The sequence below is a fragment of the Mustela nivalis genome, assembly GCF_964662115.1.
Source record: "Mustela nivalis genome assembly, chromosome: 16".
Classification (NCBI taxonomy): domain Eukaryota; kingdom Metazoa; phylum Chordata; class Mammalia; order Carnivora; family Mustelidae; genus Mustela; species Mustela nivalis.
Window position 1 is genome coordinate 13,550,772 of NC_139035.1, and position 12,801 is coordinate 13,563,572.

At 37.6% G+C, this 12,801-nt stretch overlaps 1 protein-coding gene across 9 annotated transcripts in view; it reads left to right on the forward strand.

Moving 5' to 3' along the window:
• The window catches only part of RPS6KC1 (ribosomal protein S6 kinase C1), a 191,290-nt gene that overhangs the window by 161,559 nt on the left and 16,930 nt on the right, over window positions 1-12,801 (forward strand). The window contains exon 14 of one of the 9 annotated variants that reach the window (XM_082702505.1): window positions 9,836-10,055. The exons of the other annotated variants lie outside the window; for them this stretch is intronic. Coding sequence (XP_082558631.1) covers window positions 9,836-9,921 — 86 coding nt within the window. The 3' untranslated portion in view covers window positions 9,922-10,055. Of the gene's footprint in view, window positions 1-9,835; window positions 10,056-12,801 lie in introns of those variants that run through there. 9 annotated transcript variants of the gene reach the window in all.

Sequence of the window (12,801 nt, forward strand, 5' to 3'; positions counted from 1 at the left end):
GTGTGTGTGTGTGTGTGTGTGTGTGTTGTTGTTGTTAAACAGGTTTGTACTTTAGAACTGACAGTGCAGTCTTGTCTTAGACATGTCGTAACTTCTTAGTGTTTAGAAGGACGTTTAAATACCCCAAACCTCTTTAACTGCATGGTTTTATTAAGATAAGAGTGGTAGCCGACAAAGGGGGTAAAATTCCCAAGGGTAAAATGGATAATAAAAAAAAGTAGAATTAAAAAAATGCAATATTGTGACTTCAATGGTAAGCCAAGCTGGGTTTGTAGAGCAGATTTTAGAGTTCTTTTCTGTATCTGAGACATTTTAGGAAGCGTGTTCTTCTTGGTTTAAAATAGCCAGTTTAGCCAAATATTTGACACAGTAGGTTACTGTATTGTCTTTGTTTCTTAAAAATTAGAGATTTATTTCTGGGGTGTGTTAGATCCTTTGCTGGTAATGATAGGTGATTTAAGCATCTGAATTGGATTTGAGTTAGTGTCTCTGTCAGTGCAGATGGGGCTATATCTGAACCCAAAGTTTGTTCACCTTTTGCCTACCTTTTAGCCTCTTTGGATGGTCTCAGTTGCTTCACTTGTCACCCCAATAGCTTTCAAAGGAGGTTCAAACTGATTATGTTGACATGATCTGCTTAGTTGTTGATTAATACAGTATTTAATGCTTCCTAGCTAACCAGCGTATTATTGATGCTAACATTACTTCCCTGCATAATGGGAAATGATTATAATTAGGATCGAAAGAGCTATATTGTTTTTAGTTACAACCTTCATTGTTAAGAATTATTTCTGTATTGGGGAATAGCAAAGTTTTTCAAGCTGCAAAAGCATATAGCCTAAAACTATTTCCTGAAAACAATGATTTGGATTTTTTTCTTACTGTTATTATATCTTTTCTTTTCTACTTCCTTCCCTCAAGTTAGGGGTGTTTGATTTTATTTTTTTCTTAGGGGCAATAGAGCATGAATATATTTTTGTTTCTCTCAAGTAGATAATATTATGCTGTTTCTTTTGAAGCCTTAGTATGATTTAGTTAATGGGATAACAAAAATAATTTCATAGTGTAATCACTTTATAATGGTTATCTGGTTCTTTTTTTTTATACTTCACCCCCTTTTCTAATTTGATAAATAACATTTTAGGTACCAGTGTACACAAGTACATATGTTAATTGTAATGAATTTGGAGGTTTTAGAATCAAAATTAAATCTGAGAGTTCTTTGACATGAAACCTGTTAAATCCAGAAGTGAAGTGCAGTATAAATGTCACATCAAAACCAAATGTTTGTGAGACATTGTATAATATTTATAACTGACTCCTTATTTCCTATTTTTATTTTCACTCTCTTATTGAAAACTATCGGGTCATCCTTTGGCATTCCAGCAGATTGTTTCTTCAGCGTATAGTCCTATACTTTAATATTCATAGCATGTTGACATCCTGAGAATTTTAATATATGTGGAACAAAGCTATACTGCATTCATCAACTAATACATACTTTTAATTTTGTGTACTGAAATGCTGAGTTTAATCCAGATCAGTTTCCAGATTTTCCTTTAAAGCCTTTCCCTGGAAATCACAATTCTAATAGTTTACCAGCAGGTGGCAGTCTACCATTAATGGATTTTACTGTCATCTTCCAGGTTGCCCTTCACTAACATTTGAAAAAAGCTGTCATCTGAAGAAGGGCTTTGTTTTAATTATTTGCATGAAAGAATTGTACTTTCAAGCTTTGTGAGTTGCAGAAGTGTTCTAGCATTATGGCATGCACTGAACAATGTGAAAAGTCTCTTCTATTCTTTGGGCCTACTAATTTGTTTTATCAGTTGTGGGGGGAAACAAAACCAGCAGTGGCCTTCACTGAAAAGTAAAGCTAGTGTTGTAATGTAGATGATCATAAACCCAGAGAGTTACAGAACACAGTTAAGTCCGTGTTCTCCTAACCCCTTGCTTATAATATAAAGGAACTGGGACAAAAAATTGTAAATTACTGTTTATTTCAAGAGTGAATAGTGGTGCCACTGATAAAAACTGTTAAGTAGGTTTTCCTCCTCTTCTCAAAGGGTGGGTGCAATGCTAATATGCTAATATTTCAGTGCTTAAAAGTCACGAATCCATTAATACATGGGGACAGAGAGTATTAGTCATCTTCTGGTCTGCCCTTAGAAACACTGTAGGGTTGCAGTCATTCTCTCCCACATTCCCTCTGCCTTTCCGTTTTCCAACTCTAACCTTAGTATTATTGTCCAAGTAACTCTAAAGCATGTTAAGCTGCTGATGTTTGGTTAGAAAGTAAAGTTGTCATAAGATTGGATGAGAATGATCCAGTTCTGTTTAAACAGCATGCAGCCTCTACCCCGACCCCTCCTCCCTCCTGGGAATCCTTATCACGTATTTGTCCTAAAAACATGATCCACCTGCCCTGTACTTTATAATATCAGCAGTGTATCTTTTCATCTTGTGGATGATGTGCCTTTATATTTTGAGAAAAATTTCCAGTAACAGATTCGATTTACATGGACAGAAACTTGAGCACATGCCAAACTAGCAGGGGGGCCATTATTCTGCTCTATAAATAAGTTTAAAAAAGAAACAACACACACACAGAAACCTGTGAATCAACATGTTTTGGTCTAATTGAGGGGAAAAGCAAGATAGATAAATTTTGAAATGCAAATGATCACCTTCTGTTATTGAAGTATAGTTTCTGCCAACTTTGCGATCTCAGATTTTAAAAAGTCATAGTCATTTTAACAGTGTGTACTACCAAGGATATCTGATGTTCACCAGTTTCTACAACAACATGAAGAACTTTTTTAAAAAGTTGCCACTTTTTTATGTTAAAGAAAACAAGTCCGTAACAAAAAGACAAAACCCATGGTGCTTTCTCTGTCTACATCTGTGAAAAAGCAGGCAAATAAATGGCCGCAGCTGCAGGCCGATCAAGAGGGTCTTGAGAATACGAATTCACTGATCAAACCCAGCCCTGTTTTCAAAGTCGAAGCCATTCCTTTTAGGTTCACTTTGTATCCTTAGATTACCTACGATGATTCTCTAGAAAGGTTTTATTTTAAATAAACATCATTCATGGTAAATGGGTTCCTTTCATACCAGAGAAACACAGGACAGAGTTCAGGAAGAGAAAGAGCAAAGAAATAGACTCCAAAGTAGAAATAGGTTGTATAGCGTGACAATATAAACATAATACTGTCTAGTTTCCACGTTAGGAAACTTTTAGATACTTTATTAAGAGACTTGTGGACAGGTTGCCCTATTTTTGGTGGTGAGCCGTTACAGAATAAAAACTAGAGTAAATTGATTATTCTTCTCTAGAGGACTTCTTTGTAGTTACTCTGATTTTGTTTTTGTTTTTTTTTTTTTAAAGATTTTATTTATTTTATTTGACAGACAGAGATCACAAGTAAGCAGAGAGGCAGGCAGAGAGAGAGGAAGGGAAGCAGGCCCCCCACCGAGCAGAGAGCCTGATGTGGGGCTCCATCTCAGGGCCCTGAGATCATAACCTGAGCTGAAGGCAGTGGCTTTAACCCACTGAGCCAGGCACCCAGGCACCCCTTTGATTTTATTTCTATATTTGTGTACACACACGCACACACACACACACACACACAGGATTTTATGTGCGCTATCATCATAAGTATTAATTTATCATAACACAGAATAAATTTTTGTTATAGCATTTTAAGTGTAAATGAAGAATAAAGTGTCAAGAAAGTATTTTTTTACCAGTATTTTTCCCCTTAACAGTCTTGACCCTTCATTATAAAAAAGCAGCTAGAACCTGTAATAGCATATAAAGTACAAAAGACTATATTTGAAAGTTTAATAAGCAATCTAAGGCAAGTGAGTAAGATTGTTTACATGTTCATTATCATGCTAATATAATCACTTCAGTTTCTTACTCTGGTCTTCACAGGTTGATGCGGTATCCTCTCCCTGGGTGTCCTTCACCTTTATTTTCCACTCCATGATGGGCCTTTATAAATGCTTGAAATTTACATTGATATTTCTCATTGAATACTTTTCAGACTTTAGAATTTATAGGTGAATATGTGTGTAATTGAAGAAGTCCAAACTGCTTTTTACTGCAGTCCGATCTCCACGCTCCCAGATGTCAAATGACAGCTTTGCTTCCTCTCTTAGGCGATTTCACACTTGGAAACAGCTCACAGCTGACAGTGAAAAGTGAAACATAGAAAAATCATGCTGAAAACTATCGGCAAAATTCAGTTTTAGAGCATAACATTTATTTACTACCACCCTTTGCTCTTCTAGTCGGACTTTATCAAATAGTCCATGAATATATTTTTTGAGGGTAGTCTCTTCTGCCCTTTTTCATAAATGTATCTTACATGTTATTTGTTGCCTTTTTAAACATGGGGCTCCACGTGATAGTTTTGTATTTGATATATAGATCTAGGACTCAGCCCATGGATGGTTTAAAATACCATGAGGATGTCATAAGTTTAAGATTTAGAATCATAAAGTGGAATTAAGAATTAACAACCTTCGGGGCACCTGGGTGGCTCAGTCATTAGCCGTCTGCCTTTGGCTCGGGTCATGGTCCCAGGGTCCTGGGATGGAGCCCTGCATTGGGCTCCCAGCTCAGCGGGAGGCCAGCTTCTCCCTCTCCCGCCCCGCCCCTGCATGTGTTCCCTCTCTCACTGTCTCTCTTTCTCTCTCTCTGTGTCAAATAAATAAAGTCTTAAAAAAAAAATTACCAACCTTAAATTTTTTTCCATAACCATTAACTCATAGGTTGGCCTTGAGCATGTTAAGACTTTCTAAACCTTAAAAAAAAAAAAAGGCTTTCTAAACCTTAATTTTCCACTAGTAAAACAGATTTGTTGAGTATAAAAAAAGATCACAACAGATATCAAATCACCTAATACCTTTCTTACACAAAATGTAGTCCAAATTGAAATTCATTTTATTAAGGCAAGAATCCCCCCCACCCCCTGCCAAGGATAAATACTGATTTCTTGTCTGCTGTTTAGTAGGGTGAAAATCATTATTTCACTTGAGGACTTTCTTTTCTTTTTTTTTTTTTTTAAGATTTTTTATTTATTTGTCAGGGAGAGAGAGTACACACAAGCAGGCAGAGAGGCAGGCAGAGAGAGAGGAGGAAGCAGGCTCCCCGCTGAGCAAGGACCCTGATGCGGGACTCAATTCCAGGACCCCAGGATCATGACCTGAGCCCAAGGCAGCGGCTTAACCAACTGAGCCACTCAGGCGTCCCTCACTTGAGGACTTTCAAAGTGTATGTGTATGTATACACACACACACACACACACACACACACACATTAACTTATTTGAGAGAGAGAAGGAGAGCACAAGTAGGCAGAGAGGCAGGCAGAGGGAGAGGGAGAAGCAGTCTCCTTGCTGAACAGAGAGCCGGATGTGGGGCCCGATCTCAGGACCCTGGGATCATGACCCAAGCCCAAGGCAGATGCTTAACCAACTAAGCCACCCAGGCGCCCCTCCAAGTATATATTTTTACTCATTTATAGAGTATTTACATAATATATATGATGTGAAAATGAAGGATTTATGGATAGTATTTTCATTCGGAAGAGAAAAGCCAAGACACCTTTTGAGTAGGGTGAAATTTGATTGTCAAGATTCTCAAAAAACAAAATTGTTTAAAGAAGAATCATTTTGTATATGAGAATTTGGGGATCTTAGGTAACTTCACCAAACATGAGGGAATGCGAAGTTAAGAGAGAAACCATATGAATATAGATGTATATATTTTTTTAAAAATTTTTTTTAAAGGTTTATTTATTTATTTATTTGAGAGAGAGAGAGAGAGACAGAGACAGAGGGAACACAGGCAGGGGGTGATGGGAGAGGGATAAGCAGGCTTCCTACCTAGCAGGGAGCCCGATATGGGCCTCGGTCCCAGGACTCTGGGATCATGACCTGAGCCAAAGGCAGACACTTAACGACTGAGCCACCCAGGCACCCTAGATGTACATTTTGTCTTTTTTTTTTTTTAAGCTGTCCCACCTCCGGTCAGCCCGTATCTCCCCTCCACCCCTGTAGTTCTTAGATGTACATTTTGAAATAATAATGATATAGCCAGGAAATACGGATATATCTCTGGGGAGGCTTTAATTTTTCCCCCAAAGGAGAAAGAAGAAAAAAGCAAGAGGGAGCTATAGAAATAATTTTTAAAGAGTACAGTATTTGTGGTTAATATTTAAACATTATCTTTTAAACAGTAACTCTTTTGTTTGATTTACTCTTAAGCAAAACTTCACCAGTAACTCTCTTGTACATAGTGGATGCTCTAATGTTTTCCTTGAACAATTAGCAAGTACTTTTAGTCCTTTGCCTTTAGTTTTTATTGTCATAAAGATCAAATCTCTGTCTTCTTTGGGGGAACCAGTAACTTTTCCAGTTTGCCATAGAACAGTGAAAATTTTACACTGATGAATATTCCCTGATGTACTTTACCCCTGTCTTTTGATGATGCTTGTGCCATGAGTATAGAGTCATATTAAGACAAGCAAAAGAGCTTGCAGTCAACCCAAATCTTACCTAGTCCAGGGAAGCCCCTCCTGACAGAAAGATTAAAGAGTTGCTTTATACTGTTTTGAAAAGTCTGGAACCTTGGGATCCCTCCCTAGGTAAGGTGTATCTTGGATCTCTCACAAATCCCCCCAGTGATGGGCCAGTCACCTTCACCTCTGCGTTAAGGTCACTCCATGTTGAAATAGACCCTTTCTGAAATCATACTTCTCATCAGGACAAAATATGATTTGTCTCCACTGATGGGAATGAGGCAGAATAATAGCAAAGTGTCCCATCCTTGTGATTTGGCACCTTAGAGGATAACATATTAGCTCTTCTCAGGAGAAGAAACTCTTCGGCCATTAGAACTAGAGAATTTTTAAGAGTCATTAGTAATGTTTTCATACGGAAGAGGTGAAGTACAAGATCTCTGTATGTTTCATAAGACTACCTGTTATACCGGGGGTGGGGGGTTACCTCAAACTTTAGATTATTAAGAGGATATTAGTTTTAACCTCTTATTTACTCAAAATGATTTTCTTTCTGATCTGGGACAGATTCTTTTTTTTAGAAGAGGAACACGAGACAAGATACTTGCAGTTTTAAGTAGTAGCTGCATTGTAATGCTTCTTGATGTTCAGGTCTAAGTTGATTTTTGGCAACTATTTGGTTACTTAGCCTCACTACCATATTATTGTAAAAAGGAAAATGGCTGTCTTTTACCTCTGATCTTTAATGCAGAAGAGATAATAGTCTTAAATATTACGTACCAGAGCTACTGGCTAGCTACTTTGACCAAAGCATCCGTTTCCATAGTATATAAAATTTTGTCAGTTTGTGTATGTTGCTGCCAAAGTGAGCACAAAATTTTGTCAGTTTGCATCTCCATGAAGTAGCCAGGGCTTACTCCTTCCGAGCAATTATTCACAAATGCTTCCTTCAAATAAATGTTTAAAAATGCTAAGATTTTAAAAAATTGATGACAAAGCAAATGGGATTCCTTAAGCTCCTTTAATAGCAGTGCATGGAGCTCGGGCTGCCTAACACGGTGACAGCGGTGCGGGGCGGGTTGGGGGGGGGAGCTGCGTCTGTCATTTTCACAATTTTCAGTTAGCCTTTTTCTCATCAATCAACTTTAATGGCTTTGGTTGGGTAACAGTGTGACACCCGATGGCTATTCAGAATGGAGTTGTTGTGATATGATCAATGGAAAATGGAGCATGCTGTTGGTTGGTTTATTTTTTCCTACTAGAAATGCAGGGTGGGAGAGTAAGCAAGATTGTATAGAGCTCAGAATTATAATTGTAATCAGTCAACCAGAAGTCATCTGGTAGTTATCCATTTCTTATTTTAAATCACAAGAAATATAATAATGATACCTATAAACTCCCTTGAACAGGTAATTCTTGGTTCTGGAATGCTGAATCAAGTTAAATCAAGGAGTTTGGTGCAACTTATGCAGATAAGTGCAGGAAAGCTCAGAACATGGTTGCCAGGTCATCCCCGCAATGAGAAACTCCAAGCTAGGTAGCGAGAAAAAAGCAGATTTAAGTATTTGGTCAAGCCCAACTTGAATTCTCTGAGTGCAGTGTGTCCTTATGTCCAAGGCCCCACAATACAGCTGGCCCAGGGTTTCAGGTAATTAAAGTTTTTGAAAAACCACTGGATTAATAAGGTGGTGGCAGGCAGCAAGGCTAGAGCCTGGGTTGAACCAAGAAAACAAGTGTGTGAAAGGTAGAGGCGCACACTTTTCCCATCGCCCTGTGGTGCAGTGAAGTGTGGAGCTCTGGCTGCTGCACGCTTCTCTCTGGAAAGTGCTAGCCTCTGTCATCGGCCCTCTCTGGATAATACTCTAATGGATGAGAGGAATGTGATACTGATAATTTTTAAGTAGTTCATACACGCTACTCAACAAATAAGGCGTTTGAATAATCAAGAGTACAGAATTGGAGGATTTTATGGAATGGGGAATGGAGGAGTAGGCAGCCAGCATTTTCTAAAGTAGGATCAAATACGGAGAGAGGGGAGCAAAGTGCTAATTCCAGGCTCTAGTTAGTTTATCACTCTGAGAATTAAGATCTGCCTAAGAGATGTGAGACCTTGGGCAAGTACATTTCTTCTGTCCAAATTATTTCATTTAAAATACACGTTCTCTTGAACACTTGTGTACCTTCAGACTTTGAAACTTTAAATGTCTCAACTTTGATTATTTAGTTTATAGGTATTAGAGAAACAGATCATCCCTGGACTTAAAGTGAAATTTTATTCTCCTAGTTGATATGACTTTTAGTTTTGCTTTTAGTTGCGACATTTTTGGGAAACTTTTCAAAAAATTGTCTCTACATCTAAAATAATTCCCTTGGGAAACTAAGAGGTATAGTTGTCCTCTTGTTTACTTAAGTGAGGTTTTTTGGGGGGACATTAAGAGAATACTAACATACTGATTATCTCACCAGACTAGGAGCCCAGTATCATAGGCAGTTTACGCACTGATAACACCTTTCACGGGACTGGGTGCCTGGACTGCCACATTGAACAGGGGCACGGCAAACCCCAAGTCACCTCCCCGTCCTGTCTTCTTCCTGCTCCTGGGGCTTGTCAGCTTTTTCCTTTGCAACACGCTGTCCCCTCAGAACAAACCAAGGCAGTCACTGCACTCTGCAGAGGGGAGCCCTGGAAGGCGCCCACCGCACCCCGATCTTTAAGCCAGCAGCATCACTTGGCTGGACTACCGCCCTCATCAACTGACTGACCTCCCTTCTCACCTGACTTCAGTCTGCGTTTCATCCAGCAGCCAGGGTGTGCTTTAGATAATGTTTGGAACTTTCTAGCCTAACACATATAAAAGTGTGAAAGGACTTGACATAGATCTCTATGCTTGATGGGACTTAAGGAAAATGAATGCAATGAGGCTTTTGTAGATGCTCTGAATCCTGGAATGAACTGTGCTACAGAACACAAGATGGATATATTTATTCAACAAACACTTATTAAGTGCCTCCTGTGCCTAGGAGCTAGAAATAAAAGACATAATTGGTATAGGATTGACAGTTGATTTTGAAAGCTTACGTAAAAAAAATAAAAGAGAGAGAGACTACCCAAACAGAAGACATATACAATTGGTTACCTAGAATGTCAATAGACCTTTATTGGTGAATAGTTGCATTTACAGAATAGTAATTTACCACACCAATAAAAGATGTGCTTAGCTGTTTCTCTACTCAATATTTAGTTCCATATATTGTTGGATTAAAAAAAAATTCTTTCTTCTGTGTTTCTTTCTCTTTGTTCTTTAGTCATCAGCTGTAGTGGAAGACTAATGCTCAGCCCCTGCATAGAAAATCTTTATACACAGCAAGAACTGGTGAGAGAAATTGACTAGAATTTTGTAATTCTAGTCCCTTTCAATTAGCAACAGATGCTGCAGGGAAGGACTGTCTGGAGGAACACAGTACTAATGTTTGCATGCTCTAGCTGACATGGCATGCTCATTGCAGAAGAAACATGTTCTTTTCCTTGGTCCAAGTATGTCACTAATGATAGACCAGATTTTTTTTCCATTTTTTTTTTCTTTTTTCTATTCCTATCTAACTAAGGCCATGGTGGCTTAATTCTTATATTGTTTTATTCAGCAAAGATCTCTCTTTTTTTCTAAAAGCTAATGTATTTGTGTTACTTATGCTTTTTTCCCAGAAGCAAGAATTGCAATCCTTAAAGTCAGATACCTAAAATCAATTTTTTAAAAACTCTGTGGCATTAGAAAACTGTATCTCCCCTTCTCTCCCAAGGTATACTTACTACAGATTATCATTTTAATTTATTGCATAGATCTGTGCCTTTAGAATTGTTCCATCATTTCGATATTTGGATAAAGTGCTGTATCATTTCTGTGACAAATTCTTCTACCATCTAAATGTTGGTTTAATTTGACTATTACATAAATCCTTTATTTGCAACAATTGTTGCCATTTCATTGAGTTTTATATGCTCTCTTAATAGTTCCACAGTTACTAGAACTTTGAGAATGAAAAGAAATGAGGCTTCTAAGATTCTATTTATTAAAAAGGTATTAAAACAGTTTGGGAGAAATATTTAAAAACTTGTTCTAAATGAAAATAGAGTTTCTCTATATTTGAAATTCTCTTCTAAGAAAATTCTGAACTTACTTTATTTCCTATCATATCCTATGAGGAAGATAACAGCAACAAAGCATACTGCCAGAGAGAGGTTATGGAATTGTCTGGAGATTTTTGCAATGGGCTTGGGCAGCTGTGCGGTTAGGAAGGGTTAGGGGGAAGGATGAGATGGACCCTGTGTGCGTCTCCCTTGGTGAAAAACCAGGGAACAGAGTCAAGTGGTGTCATCAGTCTGAAACCGTGTCTTATCAAATCCATCCATCAAAGAACTAAACGTAGACTTTCAGATTCCCTTATTTATCAAGCAATACAGTAGTGACAAACTCTTAAAGAAAAGTAAATTCTGAATTTGGGATGTTGAGGGTACCAAATTGCCTAAAATGTAAGATCATTTGTCTTTGTCAAGCTTTGTGGAAAGGTTAGTCTTTATGTAAAACTCGAGTTTAACGTGCATTTTCTAGCTTTTTCAGTTCTGTAGTTTCCAGCGCTGTATTGTTATATTTGGTTAGTTTTGAGTCATGTCTCTGGCAAACCCATGGTTTAAACTGCATAATTAGTCCCAAGGGGCCGTGTGCCTGTTCTTAAGTATATGTCGTGATTTCGGTAATACTGGGGACCACATGGTCTCTCCATGGTCCTAAAAGAGAGTGTATACTTCTGTTCCTTCACTTTTCATGTAGGTGTTGGACATTTTATGATTTCTTAAGTCCAAGCTTTCTGCTTTTTTGCTCCTGTATTTTCAGGAGCGATGATTATTATAGCTACAGTTTTGGGGTCAGGTTAGCATTATTATTTTTGACTATAAGAGGGAGACTTAGTAAATTGATTATCATAAGGACTGTAAAACTCTCTTATTCTATGTTTTTGCAAACCCTTTGACAGTATGGGTTACCAAGGCAGCATTATTTTTCTGAAAAATATCTTGGCTTGTTGAAGAGTGTTCTATGAGGTGTTAAACATGAGTAAAACAAAGGTAGGCAAAGCACATTTTATGTTGTGATATCTTTATTGTTTTATTGAAACATGTTTATTCACTTGTGAAATATGATGGTTTGAATCATTAGTATGAATCAGTAAGGTCCTATATGGTGTTAAGAATGTTAGAATTGATAGTGCTAAAATGTGAATTCGAGAATTTTACTAAACTGTTCTCACATATTTGATGTCATTAAAAAATTTTGGATGGATTGAAATCTTATCTGGGGCCAGTTCTGTGTCTCCATTACATTAAAAGATGATAATGATTAGATTGACACTGATTCATTTTGTTTATCACCAGGTCTGTTAGGGAAATGGAGTAGTGCTGTGGATAGAAAGGAGAAAAAGGAAGTTTGAGGAACGTTAATCATTTTAGCATAGTCCTGTTCTTTGGGGATGGTAGGTAATGGAGGGAGAAGTTGTTTTGAGAAAGGCTCACGAGTGCTTTTGAAAACACTTTCAGGATCGTAAAACTACAGGTAGAAAGAATGCTAGAGATCTGGCTTCCCTCATTTTCAGAGTAAGCTTAGTATGACGTACTCAGCCAGGGTCAAACGGTAGCGTGTCCAGAGCCCTGTCCATATGTTTCTTTGATTCAAAGACAAAAATCCAGGATTCTTTGATAACACCATCTCTTTTTGCGTTTTGTGGGAATAGCCTTGAGAATTTGTTTTTTTTCTTAGGGAATAGTTCATTTTTCCCCTCCATCACTTTGTTTAATGCCTATACTATAGGAAGTATTGCTGCATTTGTGGAGAATAGAGATAATATTTTGCCACCTGGCAAGGCAAATACAGAGTAGAGCAGCGAGGGATGGGCATGTAGAAGCTATACACAGTGGTTTTTGTAGGAAAAATATGAAAATCGCCAAAACAGTGGTAAATTTATCCTTTGAAATATTTTTCTTTTTTTTCAGATTTAAAAAATTCAAGATAGGAGTTTAATGGGATTTCTTAGCTTTACTGTGTTACACTTTTAAAGTAGTCTCACAGATTTATTTAGTATTTCTTCATATTCTCTGCTTTTGACATTAGATACATATACGTGTGGTAGTCGTCTTGTTGCTTTATGTATAAATCAGTACTCTTGGTTTATGCGTCAAATTTTGTATAGGTTTTGCAAGTAAAGCAGTTTTAAACAGTTGTTTT